This window comes from Lactuca serriola, chromosome 3 (genome assembly GCF_051521515.1).
Source record: "Lactuca serriola cultivar US96UC23 chromosome 3, Lser_US96UC23_V15, whole genome shotgun sequence".
NCBI lineage: Eukaryota > Viridiplantae > Streptophyta > Magnoliopsida > Asterales > Asteraceae > Lactuca > Lactuca serriola.
The window spans coordinates 225,789,670-225,817,521 of NC_136410.1; the positions used below are offsets into that span (position 1 = coordinate 225,789,670).

At 35.1% G+C, this 27,852-nt stretch overlaps 1 protein-coding gene across 1 annotated transcript; it reads right to left on the reverse strand.

Annotated features, from left to right (window-relative positions):
• Positions 1-498: 498 nt before the first annotated feature.
• LOC145096066 (zinc finger BED domain-containing protein RICESLEEPER 1-like) lies at positions 499-27,818 on the reverse strand. The gene is made up of 3 exons (XM_079033839.1): positions 27,771-27,818; positions 6,967-9,115; positions 499-620 (listed from the first exon to the last, which is right to left on the reverse strand). Exons 1-3 carry the CDS (start codon positions 27,816-27,818, stop codon positions 499-501), a joined length of 2,319 nt encoding a protein of 772 aa, XP_078889965.1.
• Between the last annotated feature and the right edge of the window lie 34 nt (positions 27,819-27,852).

The following is a 27,852-nucleotide window of genomic DNA, read 5'->3' on the forward strand; positions in this document are numbered from 1 at the left end:
TACAATACATTGGCAGGTAAGAACACACGGTATAATAGAAGTGTGTACTCAATTAGAGTCATCATTTGACCCTGAATTACCAAAAACACCCCTCAGAACCTTATGAAAAAAAATCAGGTATACTCAAGGACCAAAAATGTAATTTATTCTAAACTTAAGTAAATATATATATATATATATATATATATATATATATATATATATATATATATATATATAATTTGTTGTTATGCTATATGTTTTTTAGTTTTGTTTTTGTTCAAAGGCAAAATGCTCATTTGAAAAAAACTAACAGTTAGGCTGCTAACTTAGGCAATCATAAAAGTTTTATGAAACAGTGAAACAAGGTCCAAAAACTACAACCTGATTCTTATAGGGACCAAAACCGACAACTAAACACATGGACCAAATATGTAAATTACTAAAAATAAATGAAAAAACTTTTGTTTATACTAATTCCCCCCCCCCCCCGCCCCCAACACACACACTGTTTTGAGATCATGGTGGTGGATAGAGCTTCATCACTTCTGCCTCTAATTTGCTCTTTGCTTTATAGTAACAAATGTTCTTTGCTACCACTGGATCATATCTTGCACGTTCAATATCCATTGATATAATCCCTGTTGTATTTCAAATTCAATAACAAAATTGTTTAATTAATTTCTCATTGAAGTTAATAAATTATAAATTTATCTCACTTCCCGCTCATCCAAGTTTTCGCATTGCTATAGCATCAAGAAGTTGATCATATCGCATATTTTTCTAAATAAGAAACACTAAATCAATAAAAAAGCTATTTTGTTTTGTAATAAAGTTGAATTAAACAATAAGTAAATAAATAAATAAATAAGAAGAAGAAGAACCTTGTATTACCATCATATTTTATGTTTGACCTCATCATCATATTTAAATCCTCCCATAATTTGAGGCATTGTGATTAAGCAAAATGCAACAATGCTTGGATCTTTCATGCTATCAATAATATGCTGAAACGCAAAAACAGATGTTTTGAAGTATTGAAGTGAGATAATTGTTACAAGAGGAAAATGGGTAGAATCGTAATTGGCATTTGCGTCATAAGGGTTTTTTGTTTTTTTCATTATGTTGTAAGCTTTGCATGGAGGCTTGATGATCTGCAAAATAAATAAAACTAGGGGGTGTTTCTTTTTTCCTTTATTAAACTCTGTAGTGAATGACTATAGGGATAAAATGTTCTATACATAAACATTGTAGATAAAGATGGAAAATAAAACGCAATGGATTATGAGAAATCACAAAAAATAAGAACCAAACCTAGGAACCAACATCGAACAAAAACCCTACTTTCTTTACTTCAAAAAAAAATCAACGTACTTGCACATACTAAAACCGTAGAACGAATTTCACAATAAAAATGTTATTTCATAAAAAAGGAGTCCGGAAAAAAAAGATGTTGGTAAACCGGAGAAGGCAAATCAAAATCAACAAAAAAAAAACGAAGATATAAACATAAATGATGGACCTGATAAATGATTTATGTCATAGTTATCCTTAAAATAAAAAAAGTCATCAATGAATCTTAATATTGTCGATGATAGTAACAACAACTCAGATTAAGGAAAAAAAAAAAGACCTGATATTAGAGATGAAGTGAAAGGGGATGATTAGCTTCGTTGCAGATTTATTGGTTATAGTTTCTTTGTGGGGGGTTTTATGTGGTTCATTTTGAAGGAACATAAATAAGTTGCTATTTTTTGAAATAAATAGTTATATTTCGCAATATATCTATAAAATAACAATATATTTTGAAAGTACATTGTCAAATGTTGGATTATACTTGTTTAGACTCATTTTCACGCATGGTTGGCTGTATATAGTTGTTTTCCGTGTCACAAGTAAAAAATGTTTGAAGATACTTATATGTGACAAGCAAGGTCATTGAACTAATAAAACAAAAAATATTGTCTATAAAATGGTCCTTCAACGCTATATATATTTACTCATTTTAGTGTAATTTCTACACATTTCAATAATACCAATAACCATGTTTTTTTTATAATTATTTTGTATTATCTATATAAATTTGTATTTTATTTATGTTTTCTCACGTTTAACGCGGGTCATAATCTAGTTATGATTAATAGTAAAGGATCAAATACACATACCAACAAAACATATGCTTTTTCTGTAAATGAAATTTTGTTACTTGCTTTTATTGTTAATGCAAGACAAGAATAACAAATATGTCTTAGTAAACGAATGTTTGATAAAATGTTGCCCCTTTAAATGAATTGGTTAAGAAAAAAAAGTGTTAACCTTATGCGATGACCTTCTCAAGATTTTGCATTGCGCGGGAAAAAAAAACACTTGTGAACTTATATATGATAACATAGTCATATGTTGTTGTGCATGGTTTAGAGATTTAGCAACATTATTGTATGAAAAAAGAGTTCATTGTCATGGTCACCATAGGTCACTTAAGCATATAAAGATAAAGTAGGTTAAATAGAAAAAAGTAAACGAATTATGGATAACTAACAATATTTTTAAGTTGTATGTTAAGTTTTATGGAATTATGCACATCAATCACTAGCCTCTAATTGTGGGCATATATTTTGAAAAATAATTTAAAAATTCTCTTGCTATTTCTGCAAAAGAATTGTACATGAATATGTGCTTCTCACAACTCGGCAACACGAAGAATCTAGTGTTACATGCTCTTAAGTCCGGCTCCTTGTATATATACACTTTGGCCATATTAGACACGTTTATAATAAGCTTAAACTTTTACCTAAGTGTAAATACTTTCATTTATTCATAAGGATCTCTTTTGAACCTAATATCGATATATAATACACAATACAGTTACCGAGTGCTTATGGTATCAGAGCGTAAGTTTCTTTATGCCCACTACAAGGAAACAACTAGAGTTCCATTCACCAACTCCCTTAACCATCTGCCACCATGGCTCTTCTCGATAACTTTACCATCGCCGAGAAGACAACTCACAACGCCTACAAATTTACTTTTCCTCTTACACCAACCAATTATGGCTATTGGAAGGTTATGAATCATCCTTTCTTTTCACATACAAGTTATTTGGTTATGTGGAAGACTCAATTCCATGTCCCCGACCCCAAGGCATAACTGGGAGACAATCCAAATTATCCGGTATGGATCGCTAATGATGCATGCGTTCGCATGTTGAGACATCCCATCTTCTTCTTCACATACAAGGGACTACCTCTATAACGTCCCAAATTTTCAAACCCAAATTTTCTTTTAAAATAAAGTGTATTACAACCAAAACCAATTATATATATATATATATATATATATATATATATATAGGTTCAGGTTCATTTGACACCATTCTAATTTTGTGAGACTGTGAGACCAAATCTAAAAATAACTTTAAAATGCAAAATAAATGGAAAAATCCAAAAATTCTTTTTTTAAATATTATTTTTGGAACTTGAATTAACTAAAAAAAATAAAAAAAATCCCGTTTTTTTTAAAATACATGAAATATTCTAATAAAATATTACACTGTACATATTCTAAAAAATAATTTTAAAATGCAAAATAAATGGAAAAATCCAAAAATTCTTTTTTTAAATATTATTTTCGGAACTTGAATTAACTAAAAAAATAAAAATAAATAAAAAAATATTGTTTTTTTTTTTAAAATACCTGAAATATTCTAATAGAATATTACACTGTACATATTCTAAAAAATAATTTTAAAATACAAAATAAATGGAAAAATCCAAAAATTCTTTTTTTAAATATTATTTTCGGAACTTGAATTAACTAAAAAAATTAAAAAAAATCCTGTTTTTTTTTTTTTTGAAAAATACGTGAAATATTCTAATAGAATATTAGTAGAATATGTAAAAAATGTATTTTATTTTTTATTTTTATTATTTTTGGTATTTTTTGGAAAATATATATTTCGAAAATAATATTGGAAAAAAAATTTGAAAAATTTCAATTATTTTGCATATTAAAAATGTTTTTGTGTTATCTACTAAATGAGTGGCTAGGATTGCGTCTCATGATCTCACAAAATTAGGTCGTCTCACATGAACCTAACCCTATATATATATATATATATATATATATATATATATATATATATATATATATATATATATATATATATATATATAGCAATAGTACTTTTTTTACCTTTATGTTTTTGCCACAAGAATTTAGTGAATTTCACACTTTTAGTCCCTAAAGTCAAAACTTTTATATTTTTATGTTTTGATTAAGTTTTGGTGTCTTTAGTTTTTTACCACAAATCTCCAGTGACTTTGACAATTTTAGTCCTTGCAGTGAAAAGTTTTACATTTTGGTGTTTTTGCCACAAATCTTTAATGAATTTGACACTTTTTGTGCTTGTAATCAAAAAATTTACATTTTGACATAAAAATACAAAAAACCTCCTTTAGAATTTCGTAACCATATTTTCCAAACGTTGACAACTTTAACATTATTGTCACAACATTTTTGGATTTTCTCCATCAGTGTCCCTTTTTTTGGTTGTACAAATTTTAGGAGCTGTCAACTTACTCCCCTATTTGTGATGATTTACAATTTCAACATATATCTTTTAAAATTTGCCGATTTTTTCCATATTACCCCAAAATCGGCGTAGCTACGGGTTCTTTACTAGTTTTCATAAAATCCAAGTATCAATTCTTTCCAAAATCACAAAAACCATATCAATATCTGAATTAGAGTCATAAAAACAATGGAAATCAAAAACATAGATCAACAGTGATGCGCATGTGGTCCAATCAGTTGGGTCCTTCCCACGATCGACATAACTACTTGAAAAACATTTAATCAACAACGAATGTAGTATCATCAATGACAAATAATAGCTTTGGTGTTGTCTACTCATCAACAATGAGTATTCTAGGCTCACAACTCTAGTGTTGTTCCGCTATCAACCCCTCAACATAATATATCAACATATCATACAATCAAACAATCAAACAATCAACATGAAAAAGACTATACCTATCACACCCCGAAACCGAAGGCGGAAACGTTCCGGGGCGGAGGACGTCATGAATATCACAACCAATGTACATAGTAAGCATAGTAAACACAAAACATTACATTACATAGATTCATTTACATTTTCTGAAAACAAGAGTTACATGTGTTGTACATATATATATCATATGAAAAAAAAGTAATAATGTGTCTTCTACATACTCCGTCTTCGCCAAAAGGATCGTTGGGTACCTGTCTAATGTGGACCTGAGAATACAAGCAGTTTGAAAATCAGCATAAAGCTGGTGAGTTCATAAGTGTTTTGTTTTCTGAAAATGAACATGTTTCCTTTGATTTTCCGAAAAAGTTTGTTATCCAAGAAAATCCCATATTTTCTTATAAGTATAGTTTAGTTATCTTTTTGTTATATGATCCGATTATGTACAATTCAGTTATCCCAGGAAAAACCCTTATTTTCCTAAAAGTGAAGTTTAGTTAAATACCTCAGTGTATAGTTTAATACATAAAACTATATATTGAAAACCACTGGGAATTACCATCCAGTACAACAGTAGATATTTTTAATACATAAAAATATTGATTGAAAACCATGGGAATACCATCCCGTACTAGAGATAAGGTATTTTTAATACACAAAACTATAGATTGAAAGTCATGGGAATACCATCCCGTACTAGATATAGATTGAAAACCATGGGACTACCATCCCGTACTAGATATAGATTGAAAACCATGGGACTACTATCCCGTACTAGATATAGATTGAAAACCATGGGACTACTATCCCGTACTAGATATAGATTGAAAACCATAGGACTACCATCCCGTACTAGATATAAGAACTATAGATTGAAGATAGATATAAAATCAAATCCGTGAATAAACTTATATTAATATGTATTGTGAGTAGGGTAACCATGCTGATACGACACCGAGACCTCCTTGACGTTCGTCAGACGTCGGACGATATCTAGAATATGTCACCCCAGGCGTGCCCGCCTAACTGTAGCTAGCAGTTTAGGTGTGGGATTGTCGGTCCCGAATAGATCTATTCACAAATTACACACTCTCCCTACAGGAGACTCTGGTTACACTTCTAGAGAGGATTTACTGATAACCCAAAGGGTTTAATAATGATGAATCTCACAAGTTAGTATTAAATTATTCACGGTGTTTTCAGACGATATCAAACATACTAATCATTTTGAAACATAATACAGTGAAAACAGTTAAATATAATGGAATTATCTGACAATATACTCTAAATTAAACAGAGATAAACTGAATCAGACATAGTTTATCTTAGGGGTGTTCGCGGTGCGGTGCGGTGCGGTTTTGAGACAAAACCGCAAACCGTACCGCATATGCGGTTTGAGTTTTTTTGAAACCACAAACCGCACCACGAAGGTTTTAAACCGCGTTTTGCGGTGCGGTTTAATGCGGGCGGTTTGTGCGGTTTGTGGTTTAAATGCGGTTTATTGAACTGTGCAACTTTCATTTACAACCATGCAACAAAATCATATAACTAAGTATATTAAACGAGGTTGCCACCAAAATTCATAATATACTAAACATCTTCAAAAGTTAAAGTTTTAAATAGTAGAAATAACCAAAAGATATATTCCACATATTCACCAAAAGATATATTCCACATATTCACCAAAAGATATTTTCAATCTCCATTACACTATTGGATCTCCTTTCTTGTGATTTTCCATGTGAATTCTGCAAATATTAAACTTCAAAGTTTGTGAGCATGCAGTTAACTAAATTTTAATAATAACGTAATCATGAAAACAATTTTGACACTACCAAATACTTACCACATTTTAACTTGTCTATTTACTCGTCAAAATATCTTAATCCAGATCAACAACTTCACTTACATTATCTACAAGACGATAAAATTTAAATTATATAAAAAAATAAATATAATGAAAAAATCAATTAATATACCTGAATCAGCATATTCATACGCATCTATATCCTCTAGTAGTGAACCCATGTCTAATGCCAAAGTTGAAGTTCTTAACCAATTTTGACAGCATATCAAAGCTTGCACCATGCTAGGATTCAAAGAGCTTCGGAACGAATCAAGCACCCTTCCTCCTGTACTAAAAGCTGACTCGGATGCTACGGTTGAAACTTGAATGGCGAGAACATCGCGAGCCATCATTGCCAATATAGGATATTTAGATGAAGATATTTTCCACCATTCCAGTATATCAAAATCTTTATTTTTTCTCTCCCCATCATTCCGTTCTTCCAAATACCTATCAAGCTCGTTTGATGTATCAAATGCCCCATCTTTCTCACACTCCTTTTCAAATTCGCTCTCAAACATATTAAATGAATCGTCATCATCGTCTTCAACCATGAAGTTATTCAACGTTGAACATTTTTCTGGAATAGATGACCCACTTTGCGTTACGCCAACTTCTGGATTTCTCAGTTTAAATTCATCCGCATAGTGAGAGAACAACTTTAACAAACAACAATTCACAGAAGCGGTTATTGTGTCTACTTCTTTTAAACTATATAGCTTTTTCAAACACAATATCACAAATTTCATCTTATACCGAGGATCAAGAATAACAGCCACATAAAGAAGCACATTTTGTTTTTCCACACAGCCCCAATACTTGTCGAATTTAGTCTTCATCTTAGAAGCCATATCTTTCAAGATTGACTGGTCACTAGCACATAATTTCAATATTCTCCCACGTACAGTACATATTTCATGAAAATAAGAATTTGCAGTAACAAATAAAGAGGCACTAAACTTGAGAGTAGCTTCGTAAAATATTTTCAAAAACTTACAAAAGATGGCACAGTTATCCCAATCTTTAGAAACTGGTGGTCCTATTAAACTCCTTCCATTTTGATCTTTATCACTAAAATATTTCACATAATGTTCATCTTCTTCTTCTAGCAACTTGAAAGCATCTAAATACTTTATTGCCCTATCCAACATTAAAAAGGTTGAGTTCCACCTTGTTGATACGTCCAAACAGATAATAGCCTTATCTTCTTTACAAGTACTCTTCACACAATTCTGAAAACTTCCTAATCTAGCTGGAGATGCTCTGATATATCTAACCGCATTACGAACCGCAACTATAGAAGCATTTAATTCTTTCAACCCATCACCTACAACTAAGTTAAGAATATGTGCTGAACACCTCATGTGCACAAACTCTCCATTACAAATCGTAGTCTTCCATATTTGCAATCGTTTCTTGATGTGACTAATAGCCACATTATTAGAGGATGCATTATCAACCGTTATGGCAAATACTTTCTCGATACCCCACTCCTTTAAGCACATCTCAATTGCTTTTCCTATCGTTTCTCCTTTGTGATTAGGAATTTGACAAAAATTCAAAATCCTTTTTTGCATTTTCCATTCATGATCTATAAAGTGTGCTGTCAACACCATATAGCAAAATTTTTGAATAGAAGTCCATGTATCAGTGGTCAAAGAAACTCTTTGTGAATGTTTAAGAAAGTAATTCTTTAATTTTTTCTTCTCATCACGATATAAATTCTTGATATCCCTTGAAACTGTGGTGCGTGATGGTATATCGAACCTGGGGCATGCGACACTACAAAATAACTTAAAGCCTTCTTGCTCTACAAATCTAAATGACAATTCATCAAGGATAATCATCTTAACACATGCAAGCCTACAATCAGATTGGCTAAACCCAACAACCTTTAAATTAGTTCCTTCAACACTTCCACTCTTAGCCCCACACAACTTCTTCTGGAAAATCAAAGTTTTTTGTTTTTTATCTTCCATTCTGAGTGAATTTTCGTGTGGGCACTGATTAAGCAAATGATTCCTAAGGGTACTTGTTCCATATGCTCTGTCACCACCAGCATAAGACTTATCACAAAGCTTACATACAACCCTAGGAGCCTTTGGATCGTCATTGTTTTTAACAAAATGCTGCCAAACATCTGATTTTTTTCTTGATTTTTTCTTAGATTCTGGATGAGGTTTAGAAACATTACTAGAATCAAATGGAGGTGAACTCACTACATGTTCGGTAGAAACTGGAATTGATGATGGGGAGTCAATCTCTGGTGCACTTTTCTCCATCTACAGGAAAAACAAAACAAAAAATACAAATAAATAAAATCATAGCGTTATTGATCATTCAAATATATTGAAGTTACTAGAAAACTTCAAAAGGGATCAAAGGGAAGAAGAACAAACTGATTAATACCCTGTGTGATGTGTAACCCTTGATCGATTATGAATCACCGTTGCTTACTGAAACGGGAATCAAAGAAGAAAATATCAATTTTAAAGTAGAAGCGTCTTTGCGTCTTTGTGGTTATTCTTGATCAGTATGCCCTAATCCCTATGGTTTGGCCTTGCTTTTTTTCAATTTGTATTGTAAAGAACCGACGTCTATTAGATATTTTCAAGTATATAATTTATTAGTTATAATAATTAATCATTTTTATTGTCTCTTTCTGCTTTTACTAGATGCATGCAACGTCTATTATATAATTCCAAAAAGATAATTTATTAGTTGTAAGTTATAACTTACAATATTTATTCATTGTATTGTCTCTTTTTATTTTTACATTCACATGTTAAACAAACAGGAAGTAAGAATTATTTACAACCACATGCTAAACTATTTTTTACAGCCACACGTTAAGTAATTTTTATAGCCACATATTATTGAGCTTTAACCATTTAGATAATTTGGTATAGTTAATAAAAATTCAAATATATATATATATATATATATATATATATATATATATATATATATATATATATATATATATGGTCCAGTGCGGTGCGGTTTGAACCGCGGTTTTGAAACTATAAACCGCAAACCGCACCGCATAGTGCGGTTTGCAAAAATAACAAACCACGAACCGCACCACGAATGTCCAAAACCGCATTATGCGGTGCGGTGTGGTGCGGTGTGGGCGGTTTAAGCGGTTTGTGCGGTTTGGTGCACACCCCTAGTTTATCTAATAACTTTACATAAATTTGTGCTCGTTAAACAAGAACTAAAGATCCCAAATTATTCCCATAATAATTTGATTGGTTTGATTGTTTCCTTTACTGAAATCCATGTAGTTATAATCGATAAAACATCCCTTATGCTCATCATAATACATAAGGGGTAAAGATATCTATAAGTTTGCCAGATATTTATAGAAATACATCAGTTTTAGGTTTTGAAAACATTTATATTTTGCTTGTATTCCCCCTGAAAACATTTGAAAAACACGGAAAAAGAGTAGGGGTATGAACTCACCAGTCGAGGAACGTGTCGTCTAGGATGCTAAGTGTCAGTTCGGGGCTTGATAACGCGTGAGGTTCCTATGTAATATGAAATGATACATAATTGTATCTAATTAGACTTCAAATCACTAATTAGATAAGAGTAAACACTTCTAGACGCGAAAACACTTCAATTCAAGTGTTTGGAGTGACCTGGGTAGCATCTATGGACAAGTATGGCTTGGATATGGAGTTTACTCTTCAAGAGTAAACTCCCAAGAGAGTTTACGGCCCTAATAACCCACTCCCCATGAGTTTACGGCCGTAAACTCATGGTGGGATGTTCTATGGTGTTAAATGGCCTTATATCACTTGGGAAAATCAGCTAGGATCAAATTTAGGGCATAGGAATGGATTAAACCCTCATATGGACCATCTAATGGAGTTTTTACGGTAGTAAACTAGGATTTTATGGCCATAAACTCCCCCACACTTAATCCTTTGATGTTTTGGTGGTCCTAGGTCTTTACAAGTGTTTCTAGCTAATTCTACAAGCCATGGAATGAGTTTAAGGCACCATTTGACTAAGTTTTAGGAGTTTACGGCCTAAGAACCCATTCTTGGGGGGGGGGGGTTACAGCCGTAAGCTCCTATGGGGGTAGTTTTAGCATGATTAAGGCCCTTAACTTGATTGTGGTTACTTCTAGACTTTATTCCAAGGCTTATGGTGTGTTTAAGTGGCATCTTAACACTTTAAATTGAGCTTACTCCCCATGAATAGGTGTTTACGGTCCAAGCATGTGCATGGGCCTTAAACTCATGTTTAACCCAAAATGATAAGTTCAAGGTGTTCTAAGTCCAATTTGGTAAGCCCCTAAGTCATATCTAAGCTCCAAATGAGGTTTAGAAGGGTTTTAAGGCTCAAAAACCCCCTTTGCATGTGTTCGCGGCCTAAGGATGTTCCAGGGCCATAAACACATGTTTATGGTCCTATTTCTCATATAAATCACGAATTTGAAGGCTAAAGGTGTTATACTAGGAGTTAGGATAGTTACCTTGATGATTTGGAGCTTCAAATGAGTGATTTTGGATCAAGAACTTGGACTTGAGGAGAGAGGTTAGAGAGAGAGAGAGAGTAGAGAGAGGGTGCAAAAGCTTCAAATGGAAGGCTTTTGAACTTTATATATGGTTCAAGTTTTGGACACGGTGTTATTCTACCCGATACTGACGTTAAGCGAGGCTTTAGTCGCACCCGATTAGGTTACCGTAATTATGACTTAGATGAAACTAACTATTTTCTAAATGAAAATAAATATTATTTTAATGTTTTAAAATGTATCCCGTCACTTATGAAACCTAAATAGAAGTCGCAATTAAATTAAATTAAAACAAGTTAACGGGAAAATTGGAACGTAACGGCTTTATTAACGGAACCGGGTTACGACGACGGAACGAACTTCGGGTTGTCACAATACTAACCTACTTTCATAATCAACATACTACAGTACATCTATATCCTATCATGTAAATGATATATATGACAACCGTCAACTACCGGTCAATTCAAAGTCAAATAAAGTCAGCAAGTCAAACCGATCAACTTAATTAACCCTTGTATATTAGGGTTTACATTATGTTTACTATTGTACAACACCCTTTCTTAATGCAAAGTATCACTTTGAGTCTTCACTTGTTCAGAAAATCTAAACCCTAATCGGGGTAAGTGATGGAACTACTCGATAAAACATTATTACATACCCTCCGGGGATGTATAACACTCATAACGAGGCTTAATGGTGTTTACAAACCTTGCATTACGGAGCTAAACACTCGTAAAGGTCACAAACAAAGTCTCTCTCAATCTCTCTCGCTCCATCTCTCTCTCTCTCTCTCCCAAATCTCTCTCAAATCTCTCCCAAATCTCTCTCACAACCTCTCTCAACTTTTTATAATCACTCGGGGCATCCTGACCCTTAATTTAGTCAAAAACCGCTCAAAGCGGGATGTTTATGCGAAAATTAGCTATATAGGGTCGAAACCCTGGAAACCGAGCTCTAAGAACCAAAGTCCCAAAGAGCCAAAGCCGAAGGTCCCCTTTCAGAACCGAATCCCTGAAGACCGAAATAGCACTGAGGACCGAACTGCTGAGGAACCGATCCACCGAGACCGAAACCGAAACCCTAAGCGAACCAAAACAACCTTTGGCCCGAAGCCCACTCCGTCTTCGCCTTCGCCTGTGCTTCTCTCCTGCCTTCACTTTCGGTTCCCATCAGCAAGTTCGCCTTCGGACGAAGCCCTCCCTCTCGGTTCTTAAGGACCGAACCTCACAGCTTCGCTTCTTGGTTCCGGTTTTCGACCACTTTCGCATTTTAAGCCCGTTTTACATTATTTTAAGGTGGGATTTTCACCCAAACTCATATTTTGACATATAAGACCCTTTATATTCATATTTTAATCACGTTTTTGGGGAAATCTTTATCTAAGAATAATATCTTTTGCACAAGATATTGATTTGGAGTGTTGACTTTCCCATAAAGTAATGACACAAGCTACCTCCCATACCTACTCTATGACAACCTCCAGTCACTATTCATCTCTAGCTAGTCAACTATTGTCTTCTCACACTCTTCTCTAGCAAGTTATCTTGATCAAAGGCTGGAAAATCCTTATCTCTCCTCCAAGAAGTTCTCTATTTCATCAAAAGCAAACATATCACTCTGTCATTTTCACTCTCTCAAACTCGAGATTTCAAGGGCTGATCCCAAGCTTTTCATCTACTTTTGGTAAGTATCTTTATCCTACTCTTAAGTATTCTACACTCCTTCACTAGAATCATAGATTTCTCAGACAAATATCGACATATTTGTTCTTAGGATTTCAAATCTTCAAGCATCTTCCAAGTGTTCTTGGCTTGGAAACCTCTTTTCTTCAACATTCATCTCATGGAATCACTTACGGTGGGTTCATACCCCCCCCCACATTTTCATTTTTTCTTCAAGTTTTAGAGGGAGAATACAAGTTAAAACACCAAAAACTTAACTAAACTCAAACATCAGCTTTCAACTGGAAAGTTTAGTTCCATTCACGGACTGTTTTGAACATCTTAAACTTTTTAGTTTTCAATACTGTACTAGGTGCAAATAGTTCAGGTTTATACCTTTAAAATGACTACTTGCACATGTTCATACGATTTTTCTACAATTTATAGTGATTTTTACAAAACTGTCTATCACTGTAACTGCGAATTCGGGATGTGAATATGAACATTTTCACACAAGTTGGAGATAACTAAAAATCATAATAAAAATTATGAACAAACTAGACACATTTTCTAAACTCTCAGAATTTACAGAATTAGTTTTCGATTTCGTATGATTTTTCTGTGATTTTTCTAAAGCAGTGAAGACAAGTTAAAAACTAGTTAAACTACTTGCAACTTTTATAACACTTTGTAACATGTTGAGCAAAGTGTTTATCCTTGATGACTTCATATTTTACATAAGTTTTCTGTTGAGTTACATTTAAATAACAGAAATTACTCGTTGAATTGTAAAAGTCCTTTGTCATTACAAATAATACAAGATGAAACATAAGAAGTATAATTATGTTTTGCTAAACTACTACTTACACAGAAAAGGTTTTACTCTCAATATAAACGGGTTTTTCATTTACCACATGATAAACTATAATAGGCATAGTTTATGGATTTCACAACTACAAACTTAGTACACAAAGGGGGATTTCAATTCCACCACAGAAAAGGGTTTTACACGTAAATTACACATAAACTCGTTATCGTAAATTGTGAGACTAGTCTTCATTGTACTCTTAGAGTACAGGTTAAAATGCCTATTAGTTATAACCAGAGTCTCTTGTCGGGAGAGCATGATAATTGTGTATAGATCTATATTGGGATTGACAACCCACACCCATTGCTGCTTGCAACAGCCCGACCGACCAGTCAGGGGTGACAAATGTCATATCTATTTCGACACCTGAAGAATGTCGTGTGCAGGTCATCTCTGTCGTAGTATGGTTATAGCGACTCACATAGGGAGATAACGACACATGTAGCTTACGAGAATTTCTACTTCAAAAAGGGGTTTTATCTATTTAAAATTGCATACATCGTTACAAGTACAAAACATACACATACTCGCAGTCTTGGGATTTAAGACTACATAACATTTATTAAGGAAAATATTGGACTTTTCTTGGGTATACATTACATTTACAAACAAAGCTTTTCAACCTCGGGATACCATACTCGGTTTTATTACAAATAATAAAACTACTATACATACTGGTAGTAACCAGGGTTTTCAAACTCTACATCCAAAAGCTTATGAACTCACCAACTTAATTGCTTACACTTTTTCAAAAATACTTGTATTCTCAAGAAAACAGTAAAAACAGGAACCCGCAGCTTTTGAGGATGGGACGTTAAGGCGTCAAATAGTTCATTTTGTCATCATAATGTAATTGATTTTGAAGCATGTAAATCCATACTATGGTGTAACTTTTCAATTATATTTATGATGGTTGTATTTACTTTGAGCACTATTATACTCGTTATGATACTACGCATGAAGTCCGCCACCCCCGGATGTTTCCGCCATCCTTGGTTTGGGGGTGTGACAGATTGGTATCAGAGCATTGTTTATAGTGAACTAAGTATATCGAACCACATAAGATATACAAACTATAAATACATTGGGACTAAAAGTCTCTGATTAAACATTTTCAAATAACTATACTTTTAGAAATGAAATAGTTTCTTGTTAAAAAGTATGAGTACATGCATACATGCTAGTATAGCGTTATATCTAGGACGATACAAAATTAAAATGAGGATTGTGACATTACGGGTAGACATTGGGATATGTAATCAGACTTTGGATGAATATAACCTGATCAACTGTATTTAATCCGAGGTGTGATTAATGTATGTCGGGGAATGATCGTAGTGAGCAACAAGCCTAAAAACTTCCCATACAAGAAAACCACTAAGAACCAAACCTAACATTTAAAATACTATAGGAGTATTTTGTGGTGCTATAACTTATGTGAGAACTAAACAGACCCTTACTAGTAGATTTATAATTACCAAGATATACCCTAAGGTTATATATAATTAAGATTTTATAGACCTAGAAATGGGTGATTTTCACTCTACTTCCTTTTCCTTGTTTGGATGTGGTTTTAGAGTAGGGTCACTTATTCAGAGGCCTATTCAATCTTAAGATATATACGACCTGTATACACTGCGTGATTATAGGAAGTCTCAGTAAGGGTCACACCACAAGATAAAATTGTGTTTTAGTTAATCACATAGATTCTTTAGCCACCCCCCCCCCTAATTCTCGCAAAGACAACATAGATAGGAATAGCCACTTCACCACAACAACCAATAGAGGAGTTAAGGAAGAACGAGAAGAGATTCGTGAAGACGATTCTGGGAAGGGATCAGTCGTAGAGTAAGACAACGGAGTATATACTACTGAGCCTTACTATAGCAAGATTAGACATAAGAAACTCGCTCGGACATTCAGGGTCCGACCCTCCATTGCGAAATAATGGAGAACAGTAACAAAGTCTGAAGCAGGATATAGCAAAGATTTAACACATCTACAGGGGACAAGAACACCTTAGGAATGCCCCGAAGACAACAAATCTCTACAGCCGAACTTAGGATAATCACATCATGAACATAAAACAGATAAACCAACTCCCTAGATACGCGAAGAGACCGAGCACTGTATGCATCACACTAATAATTAATAAACTAATACAACCTAGTGAGTTAGTAATTTCACTTCTCACACTATGCGTTAGGCTTATATTGTATTTCGTGACAAATAGTAACAAATTATTTAGCTCACAGATGTTCATAAGAAGATAACTACTACTAAATCATAAGTTTGTTTTGCATAAACCTCTGTTATGAATCGTTTTCAGAATACTATAAAAGCCGGAACATGATACACTCAGAACTAAGATAACCTAGTTAGATAACTCACGACGTATAAGCCCTTATTAAAGACTCATTATCATCTCACTTTTTTTAAACATCATGGTCAAAAAGGTGCCTTTTTCGTGGACCTATATGGTTCGACCATGCCAGCACTAATGCACCAGATCCCATCAGAACTCGGCAGTTAAGCGTGAATGGACAAGAATAGTACTAAGATGTACAAAATTAATAGTCGTACGAGACCTACTTCTACCTACTACCATAACTCCATCTCAAGAATGTTAGCAGAAACATTGAGAATAGCTCAACAAAGTGCGGAATTTTTATATATATATATATATATATAAATTATAAGAAAACCACTAATAATGACCATCATTACTCATTAGATCGTTTCTCACCATACGACAGGATTATGTCTTCACCAGGAGGTAACCAGCCAACAATCTAGGCACCAATCCTGCAGATAGACTCTGCTACTTTTCAAGTTGCAGTCACGGCAGCCGTGTCAGCCATCATGGCGCAACTCAATGCTAACAACGCCAGTGGAGAAGGAGCGAGTGCCGGCAATACTAACCGCTGTAACAATCAAGGACACCGGCGGGTGTCTACCAATGAAGACGCCTCAGACCACAAACCTAAGAACAAGAAACGAAAGTTTTAGGACAAAAAGACGCGCATTCTATCTCAAAAACTCGCTAAAAGACAACAATCTATGGCTGCCCCTGCAATTACAACACTGATCACGACACATGCCTCGACATTAGCCACAACACCTGTCACTCAAGCACCGGTCGGACGATATATTGGAACTACACATGAAGTCCGCCACCCCTGGACGTTTCCGCCATCCTTGGTTTGGGGGTGTGACAATATATATTGAAATACATAGTATAGTAAGATAACTTGCCTGAACGTGAAGCTAAAGAATCACAACTACACACACGTACTCATAAGACTCGGTCTCACGAACCACCTAGATAGCAATTAGAGGTCAAACCCCAGTCTACATCTTAAATCCTTCAAAGTTTGACCAAAAGTGCAACTGGTCAAAAAGTCAACAGTTAATGTTTAACTGGTCAAAGTCAATATCAACGATCAATCTCACTGTGACCCAGATCATGGTCGCATCACAATCACATGACGACAAGTAGTCATAAAACCTCATTAAAACTCACGTCATGACCTAACCTTGGTTGTGTAGTGCTTTCTAGTGCATAAATCATTTTTAAGTTAAGTACTTAATCCATTTAGATGAAGGCTCAAACTCTCAAATTTGAAACGCACAAAGGTTTTAATTGATAAAGTTTCCAACTTATCCAGAACCAATACTCACTCAAGATAAATCTTAAACCCTAACTTCTTATATGCTAATAATGGTCAAGAACTCGTGCACGGCTTAAAGGAAGCCCATGCGTACACCTTTTCTACTCCCAAATATCCAAAAGACTACACAAATCCATTCTAAAGTTCTGGAGTTGCTCATACTTGTAAAACCTTAAGTCTAAAGGGATAAAAGGGACCAAAATCCCATACAAGATCTAGATCTAAGCATGAATCTTATTAAAGAAATGAACTTTAGGACTTACATGTGACATTCCCAATTTCACGGCCAGAAAAAAACAGATTTATTTATGCTTTATTTGAAAATCATAGTATATTTTTTAAAGAAAATGTTGCAGAATTTGTTCCTAGAAAAACATGATAAATACGTTATCAAGGCACTTCGGAAGAAATGTATTTTATTCATTTTTAAAACATTGGGATGTCATTGTCGATACAGAAACATAAGCATAAACAGACTTACATTCATTAACACTAGTGATTTACATCTCCTTAATCTCTCAATGTAATGTAGCTTCATATCGACACATGTGATACAAATAAACTGAGAAAGTTGGATGTCCAATCACTTTCTAAGTCACATAGTGAGTTCCTTTGGGACTCCTATGAAACAGACTATGACAAAACCCTTAATGATCTTATCTTTTTGCTAAGATCAACTTCCCAAAACTTTATAGACATTGACAATGATAACATTGAAAATTCAGAAAAAAAAAAATATTCTCTTCCCAATGGAAAGGGATCAACCATAATCAACTCGGTTGACCAAGTGGTAAAGAGAAATGCTAAGTCTGTGATAGTCCCATGTACCATTACCACAGAGTCCATATGTTAAATTGCCAAAGTAACGGACATTAATTGCGAAGCTGCCAATTTTTACTTAAGGATGTTAAAGTCAATAAGTTTGACTCTACTTCAGGTAAAGTCCACTATCTAACTCTGTCAAGTTTCTATTCTGAGATTCTTGATACATGGTGTGACTAGGTTACATGTTGATGTATTAAGAATCAAAGAAAAGGGAACAAACTTAGAGAAAGAGTATACTGAATCTGATTGCGTAGATGGATTTCTATAGCATAGTTTGAAGATCGGATTCTTGAGCTACTTCTTAGGAGTTATGATATATTGCTTAGGAATCGATGACAACAAGTTTTCATATACATTTGCATTGTAAGGATTTGTTTTTCCGCAAAGTTTTAAAATAAAAAGAAAAGTTTTAATTTTATTTATTTTAAAATATCCTTACAATGGCATTTAAAGGTGTTGCTTATATGATTCCATTAATATAAATAATGGAAATATGAATTTGATTTTTTTTTTTAATTCGTGGTAGTGTCTAAATTTACCAAATAATGAAAGATTCCCATCACTCAAGTTTCAGTTGGACCGAAACTTGGAATCATGCAAGTTGTATAGTATGATGAATGAGAACTTTCAAGCATTGGAAAATTAAGACTAACTACTTGTCCACATGGATAAGTGAGTCAAGTAAAGGACTAAGGGATCGAGTACACATTCTTAGGCAGAAAGATAAAAGTTTCTCAAATCTGAAAAAAAAAATGGGAGAGTACTTTAGCATCATGTTTTGTGATCATCTTAATGATTTAAAAATCATGTCAAAATTAGTCCTCTAAAGTCATCTTAGTGTATTCTTATGACTAAGAAGAGGAATCTTGAATTGTTGAAATGATTAAATCAAGAAGATGAGTCATGCTTCGTTCCAAAAACAATTCTTAGAGTTATACTCCAAGATTGTAATTTGAGTGACACATCTTAAAGAAGGTTTACTAACACTAGTCAAATGTAAGAGTAAAAGGTTTTCTACTCTTGTACATTTGAAATTGGAAAGTTGTTATGTTTTGGATAAAAAAAGACCAAATTAGGCCAATTGTGTGAAGTATTAGTCTTGATTAAAATCCCCACTATCTCTTGAATATCTAACAAGAAAATATTATATGTCAAGGAGACAGTGGGAGTCTTAAGGATCTTGAAATTCTCAAGAACTAATCAAGAATAAAACCTAAAGTTCATCACTAGCTGTGACAACCTAAAATTTCAAGCCAATGTAACGAATTCCAGTCGAACCTCGTAACCTGTTTTAAGTTAATAAGAATATTATCGAAAATGAAGCGTTCAAAAAGCTCCGTTTTAGTACATTATGTGATAGATATCGTGATAAGGTTTCCAAAAATATAAAGAACCCTAAAATTCGAGTTATAACGAAGGAGTTATGACCATTCTAAGATTCCCAACAAAACCGACAATGCTGATAAACGTAAAACGCGAAGTTTCAATACAATAATTATTAGCCTTAGGTGTCTAAGCAAAAGTCGTAGATATCGTTAAACCGTGAGCATGCATAAAAAGAACGCCCAAATCTGACTTCGTATGAGGAAATTATGATTTTTCCAAGATCCTGATATAGCAGTAGACAGCTAAAAACTCGAAATAGAGATCGAGAGACTCTTAGCCAAAACAACCTAAATGAGAATCGAAGATCTCAACAATAGTAGTGCAACGGCGAAAAGTCTGACGAAAACGGACATCGGATGACGAAGTTACGTATTTTTAACGGAATTATCGTGTCCTGGCCTATTAAACAAAATATAATTAAAAATAAAGTCAAAATTCGCCGACGAAGTCTAAATGAAAGTTGTAGAGTATTTTCTCACCTTCGTGTGGACATAAAGAACGTCAAAATCGAAGATCGTATGCGAAAGTTATGGATTTTACAAGTTCGTGGCACACACACCGAAACGATTTACGCCCAGCGTACTCAGATGCTAGGCTCCGGTTCGTCCACGTCGCTCCGATGCTTCGACCGAGGATGCGGTCATGCATGATGCACGAGTACGCCCAGCGTACCAAGGACCTCCAGCCACTATAAATAGAATGCGAGGGTGCCGTCCATTTCTTCCCTTTCTGCGTCTAAACCCCCGAAGCCATCCCAAAGTCCCAGTTTTCATATTGAAGTTTGGAAGAAAGTTTTATGCTCCCGAGGTTCCCGAGATTCCCGAGGATCCCAAGAAAAATCTGCTTTCTCCGGTCAAAGTTCTGCTCGATTTTCGTCTCACCTTCTTCAATCTATCATGTGAGTTCATACCCCCTTAATTAACCTTTTAAATGTTTTTAAATGCTTTTATGGGGGGATACAAGTTGAATCATGCTAGTTATCATATCAATCACATGTGATTAATAACCCACATGCAAAAGGATTTACTACACTTTTATCAGTTTTACCAAATATAATACTTTAAATGGTTTCCTAAAACGTTTTTACTAGTTTAAATCTCTTTATCAAACTTTCTTACACTCTATATACTTCCTTTCAAAATCTGTAACAGTTGTGTTTCAACAAAGGTTTTCTTCACTTAAACTGTCTTATCAAAACGTTTTCAAATTGTTTTATAAACGGACATCAAGTCCTCTTTTCTTAGTTATCAAACCGTTCAAAGGTTTTACAAAACTTCTTTTATACTTTTTGTTGGGTTGTGTTTTGTGTTAAGTATTGCGTCTATTGGGCTCGTTAGCTAGTCCATTTTGTATCTCCGGTATGGGCCTGTCCATCCGTGAGTTTAGTAGGGTTTAGTATATATAGGAGCTTGCATACATCCTAGATAGTAACGATAGAATAGAACGATCAGAGAATTATTCAGCAAGTTTATTATTATCGTTCTTGTAACACTAAAATCCTCTACAACGGAAGTTCTTAGTCGAGCTCTGCTGAGGATTGTTTGATCTAATCATTCGACACATCTTGATCTATACTTGTGTTATTTACTATTTTTACTTCATCGCATTACCTGTTAAGAAGATCTAATCGATCATCAAGTTAATTAATAACTTATCAATTGGTATCAGAGTAGGAGGCTGTGTAATTCATACACATCTTTTCTGTGAAAAAGGTTGCGATTAGGGTTATTCCGCATTAACTAATATTTATTAAGTCGTCATCCCATAATTGACGTAACTCAGGATTTATTTGTTTTGCCCTAATCTTATATATTACAAGTCTGATCTTTCAAACAGGTTACACGATCAAGCATGGACGAGTCACAATCAAATCCCATAAACATCTCAAACAACATTGGATCAACGACGAAGATTCCCATCCTTTACACCCAGGATTATGAAGTCTGGGCACATCACTTTGAAGATTATGTCATTGGATCTGAAGACAATGGATATCTTATCTGGGAAGCAATCGTGTCTGGACCATTCGCTCATTCAGCAACATCTAAAATCATTAAAACTCAGAAAGAGTATAATGATCTATTGAAGGACGTAAAAGATATTGCTCAAGACGAAAAAGATAAGTTTCAGTGCAATATTAAAGCGTTGAGACTAATCAGATTCGCTCTTCAATCGGATACTTTCAGGCTAGTTAGTTCATGCAGCACTGCCAAAGAAATATGGGATAGGCTGCGAGAGTTATATTCCACAGACGAAGATCTGGAGCATTCCATTCAGACCTTACGTTTATCTGAGTTTGGCGAATTTAAGCAGAATCCCGAGGAAACTGTTACTCAGACATTCGATCGCTTCAATCATCTTCTCAGTAAGATGATTAAACACGATATTGAAAGGAAGTTGATTGAACAAAAAGTTACATTTTTGAATGGTCTTAGATCTGAGTGGAGAGCGGTTGTGTCCACTGTTAAAGCTCATGAGCAATTCAAATCTTATTCATTGGCTAAGCTGGTAGGAATTTTGAAATCCCAAGAAAAGATTGTCTTGCAGGAAAAGAATGTGGTTTCAAGCTTGGGTTCCTTGGCCCTTCTTTCTAAAAGCAAAAGTGTGATGGAAGATGAAGACCTTAACTTAGAAGACTATGAACTTACCTCTGAAGACTATGCAATGATGGTGTCAAATCCAAAGAGGTTTATTAAGAAAAGGTTTCCTACCAATAAGAACCGGAATTGGCAGGGAAGCTATAGTTCTGAAAAAGTGAGGGAGGAACCGAAGGCTGAAGAACCAAAGAAAGAGCCGAAAGCTGAAGGAGATTCAGGTGTGAACTGCTACTATTGTGGAGGAAAGAACCACTATGCCAAAGACTGTGTCCTAAAGAAAATGGCAGAAAAGGATGAAGAAAAAGATGAAGAAGTTGTGTTGACGAAAAAGATGGAAGAGATCAAGAGAAAGAAAACTACTGCTAACCCTTCTATGAATGCTTTAATTGTGCAGGGTTCGGTAGTGGATGATGAGTTCAGTGGCGTGGAAGTCTGGTCAACCGATGCTGAGGATGATGAAGTTAGAAAGCCATCTCATGGAAAGGCTTATGTTGCGAAAGGTGAAGGAAGCGGTGGAAAGTGTCTGATGGTGTCGGATGTATCTCAAATAAGGGGATACAACACAGACGGTGGGAATGAAGACAAGAAGGAGCGAGAGGACTTGTGTTTCACAGCAAAACCTCTCAGCGTGCAGTTTAATGAGCTTGATGAATTAATCAAGAAGGTACAATCCATTTTTGTTTCATTCAAAGTACCACAAAATTCATATGAAAAAGAATTAAAAAATGTAAATTCAAGAATCTCATATCTAGACAGCAGTTTAAATTAAAAAACGGCTCACCAATTCTAACCTAACTGACCAAATAAGCAGGGTGTCTTCAAAGATTGAGGAACGGAGGATGTGGATAGAGCTGAAGGAGTCGGAGTTGATCAAATCCAAAGACGAAAACATTTATTTACAAAGAGACAATTTAAAACTTTTGAAACAAAGAAATGTCTTTTGTTTGATTGCTAAGCGTCTTTATTCTAACATCACTCAACTTCATCTTAACTGTGAAATAGGACAGAAAATTCATCGCATGATTTTGCCCTTTCTTGAGTTTAAGGAAGAAGAAATTGACGCTGAAGCATATAAGTGCGAAAGCGTAGTCTCATCTGAGGATGTAAATCCGACTTATATGTATGGACTAGACAAAATCGAATCTTTCATAAAGTCCAAGGACCATAAGGACATGCTAAAAAACCTTTTTGATGAAAATGATAAATTGAAACTGAGGACCGAAACCATACAAAAGTTTGACTCATTGAATGCCAACTTGAGTTCAGAAACTAAAATTGATGTTGAAAATGCATCTGAGCTTAATGAGGATGATGATACGAGTGAAATTTCTGTAGAGGCTGAAGTGGATTGTTCTGAGTTTGTCAAAAGCGAACCCGAAAACCACAAAAATCTTATTTCAGAAAATTCTGTGGAGTTTGCTCGTCTGTCCCAACAAAAGTCCCCGATCCTTGAAGAAAAAGTTGTTGTATACCAAAAGGTAAGGACGACTCCAAATCAGGTGTATAAGGTCACAGGAGTAACCGAACATCAGACAGCCGAACTCACGGCCATTGTAAATGAAGATAATGTTGATGGTTGTGATGAGTTCTTCTGGTCCGCCCCCATCGACAATGCTGATGAAACCGTTGGTCTGTCAGAACGGACGTCCTGGAAAACCAAAGGCAGATATGTGCCAGAGCCTTTGAACAAGCCTGACAACTTCGACATACCAAGTACTAGTGGTACAAAAGATGTTCCTGAAGAAAAAGGAGTTCCTGCAAAAGATGTCTTTCCTTCAAGCGAAACATCATCAATGCAAAGTGCACCGACTGAAAAGAAGCAAAAGTAAAAAGCCAATATCCATCGACACCCAAAGCAAGTGAAGAATCAAAAACAGCAAAGGAATCGGAGATACAAGAAGAATCTCCATGAACGAAAACAGTTTTGGCAATCTCAAAACGCCCATTTCTCTTATCATGACAGAAATTTGAAGTCAGAGGAAAGTGCTTAGGTTCTGAAAAATATGACAACCGAAGGCATAGGTTCGGTTCAGAGAACACCATCTACCGAAAGCATAGGTTCGGTTCCGAGAGCAAAAGCGACCAAAGTTCAAGATTCGGTCCCACAAATGACCAAAAACAAAAGGGTCACTCAGGACCTCAAATCAATAAAACTTCTCAGTCTAACTTCTCTCGTTCTAATTCTTCTAATTCCTCTCAACCTCATTCTAAATCCAATTTTGTTCATTCTCAAAATCCAAAATCTTCAACAGATTTGAAAGGAAAATCGAAGGTTTCCTTAGTCAAGACTGATCAAAATCATTCCAAAGTCCAAATGCCTAAACCTGAATCCAAACCGACTGTAACAAATCTCAACAAAATTAAGGTTTTCACCATTAAAAAGAAAGATGAAACAACTTTAATAAAAAGAACATATCTTGTTGACATCTCTCTTACTATTCCTGTTCCTGTGAAAGGCTCACATGGACCCAAGAAACTTTGGGTTCCTAAATCTTCTTAATTTTTGCAGGTTATCAGTGACGAGCAGTTTGACGAAGAATGGTATATTGACAGTGGCTGCTCACGTCACATGACAGGAAGGAAGGAAGAGCTGAGGGAATTTTGGTCTCTTTGAAACGGTGGAAATGTCAAGTTCGGGAACAACTCATTCGGCACGATAAAAGGTTATGGAATGATAACAAATGGAGATTTCACAATCAGAAAGGTTGCATAAGTTGAAGGACTGCAGCACAACCTCATTAGTGTATCTCAGCTCGTTGGAGGTACCAGTCTCAAGGTCTCATTCGATGATGAGGGTTCGGAAATAATAGAGAAGAAAACAAAAAGAGTAATTCTCAAATCGGAGCGCAAAGGCGAAATGTTTCCCCTGAATCTCAAACCCATCAAAGGAAATCCAGCTATCTGCCTGTTATCCAAAGCACAATCTGACGAAAGCTGGCTGTGGCACCGAAGGCTCTCTCATCTCAACTTCAAGGATATCAACAAACTTGTCACAGGTGGTCATGTTCGAGGTCTTCCATTGCTCAAATTCGATCGAGAACATTTATGTGCTGCGTGTGAAATGGGGAAGCAGAGTCGTCAAAGTCACCCATCGATTGTAAACACTAAAGTTGTTGAACCATTAGAGTTAATTCACATTGACTTGTGTGGTCCATCATCTATCGAAAGCATCGGCGGTAGCAAGTATATTCTTGTCATTGTTGATGACTTTTCACGTTTTACATGGGTGTTCTTTCTGAAGCACAAATTTGAAGCAACTCTCAAGCTAAAGATGTTTATCAAGCAGTTAATTCACCAAAGCTCTTCCTGAAGCATCTTTTAACAAAATACTACAAGGGCTTGGTATGATGGAATCAGAGTCAGTACCAAAAATTACCTCTCAAGCTCAAAAGCAAGAAGCGAAACAGACCGAACGTTCGGGTTCGGGTCTTGTGCTAACGTACCGAAATGAACCGAATGCTCGGGTTTGGTTGCATTATCTGCTTTTCGCTCATCACTCAAAGGTAGTTTCCTTGGTTGTAGATCTTATGTATAAATTTTCCAAATCCATTTCTCTTATTGTCAAAGTTATTCTCTTTTTCAAATCTATTTTCTTTGGCGACCGAAATCAACCGAACGTTCGGGCTCGGTTCCAAAAATTTTCTCACCCGAAATAGACCGAACGCTCGGGTTCGGTTCCAATTTTTTTTTGTGTGTCTTATTTTTTTTATTTTATCAAAAATTCCAAAAGTATTTTTTTTTCATAAATTCAAAAACTCCAAAAATATTTTATTTTTTTTATCTTATTTAGCTTGGCTTTTATTTTTTTTATTTTTTTCTTCTCTTGTGGGTATATAATTTCATTAGCTAAGTGTCCCTAGAAGCATGCTGTTGTATGTGTCCAAAGCCTCACCTGATTCTGAATAATAGGCCTTACTGACTTGGTATAAACAAACCTTGTCTTCCCAATTAGGCTTTCTTATTTATTCTAATCATGAGCTACCAAACTCTCTTCTCACATGAGATATGAGTTTTCTGCTTGGTCCTATTTTTTTATAGCAGAGGTACTTTGATTTCTTTACACCATCTACATTGCATCTCTCCATCACATTCGCTTCACAAACGTAACCCTTGAGACTCTCAGAAATTACCACTGAGGTTTATGGTTGCACAATTTCTGTGTTTATGATCTTAGTTTCGTGCCACTATGTGCTAAGTGAAACCCAACATTCAAATACCCAAGATGCATTGACGGTGAACAATTAATTTGTTCTAGCTTTCACTGATGAATTGACGGACTTATCCATGGGGGTACAACATGAAATCTCTATTTCTATTTTGTGTGATTCCTATGAAATTGTTAAAAACCATAACATTTCTTCCCAGGGGTCTAGTTTTAATTTTTGTTGAGATTTTATACATTCCCTAGCCAAATTAAATTATCTCCAACCTACTTGTTCAACAGACTACACCGGTCTCACAAGTACTTCGTTCGATTTCTGTCTTATATCAAGATTAGGAATTTTGAATCGAAGCGATATCCACCCTCATAAGCCTAATTAAAAGAAGCCTTTCAAAACTTCTTAATAAGTGTCTGATCGATATTCAACGGGAAACCACACAAACACTTTAAAGTCTCTCTTGACTTTGAAGGAAGAGATTCGTGCCCGGGATCATTTGTTTCGTGTCTTTATTGACATCACATATTTTCCCAAAAGTGTTGCTTTATTTCTTTTCTTTTACACCCTAAGCACTAAAATCTTTGATTTTCCAAAATTCAGGTTCTATTAATTACAAGGCGTTTTAATTGGATTGGTGATTTATTAAAGGATGTGGTAAATATTGATCCACGTGGGAGAATTTTTTTTTAGATGTTGTCTTATTCTAAAAGGGATAAGATGACGACATGATGACTTAGGCGGGAGTCTAATCGATTTGATTTCAAACGGCGCAAGAGAGAATTGTGCGAATCTGAACCGTTTCATCTCCAAACGGCGCCTGATGGGAAGGCGTGTTATTAGGGGCCTGACATTCTCTCTCATGCGTGATCATCGGCAACCCCAACTGTCACGCATCAGTCAACTCCAAAAAACCCTTCGTTTTTCAATCGAAGATTTGGGAAGATCTTTCTCTCTCCTTAACCCACAGTATAAAAGGCAACATCATCCACCGTTTACCTCTTCACTGCAATTAAAATTCCCAGAGAGCAAGAAATCCCTAAACCTTCACTGTTCATCATCTCCTCTACTTTCTTCATAGCAATGGCAGATTCTTCATCAGTTCACGCAACATCCCACATTTTGCCCATTCGCCCACAGCAAAGCTTGATCATCGATTTAACCCCTCATTCTTACGACGCATTCATGTTCCCCATCATCGAGTGTCTGAAGTTTTCTCCAATCGCTCCTGCACTTACCAGGGCTGAAACTGCTCCGATGGAATTCTTGTCACAGACCTTTGCCATCGCTCACTTCGACAAGGTCATCGACAGAATCTTC

Coding starts and splice junctions, on each gene's coding strand:
- LOC145096066 (XM_079033839.1), bottom strand. CDS start 27,818: ATGGCAAAGGTCTGTGACAAGAATTCCATCGGAGCAGTTTCAGCCCTG. Junction 9,116..27,770: donor TCGGAGCAGTTTCAGCCCTG/GTAAGTGCAGGA, acceptor TTTTTCCTGTAG/ATGGAGAAAAGTGCACCAGA. Junction 621..6,966: donor GTATGAATATGCTGATTCAG/GTATATTAATTG, acceptor GAAATACAACAG/GGATTATATCAATGGATATT.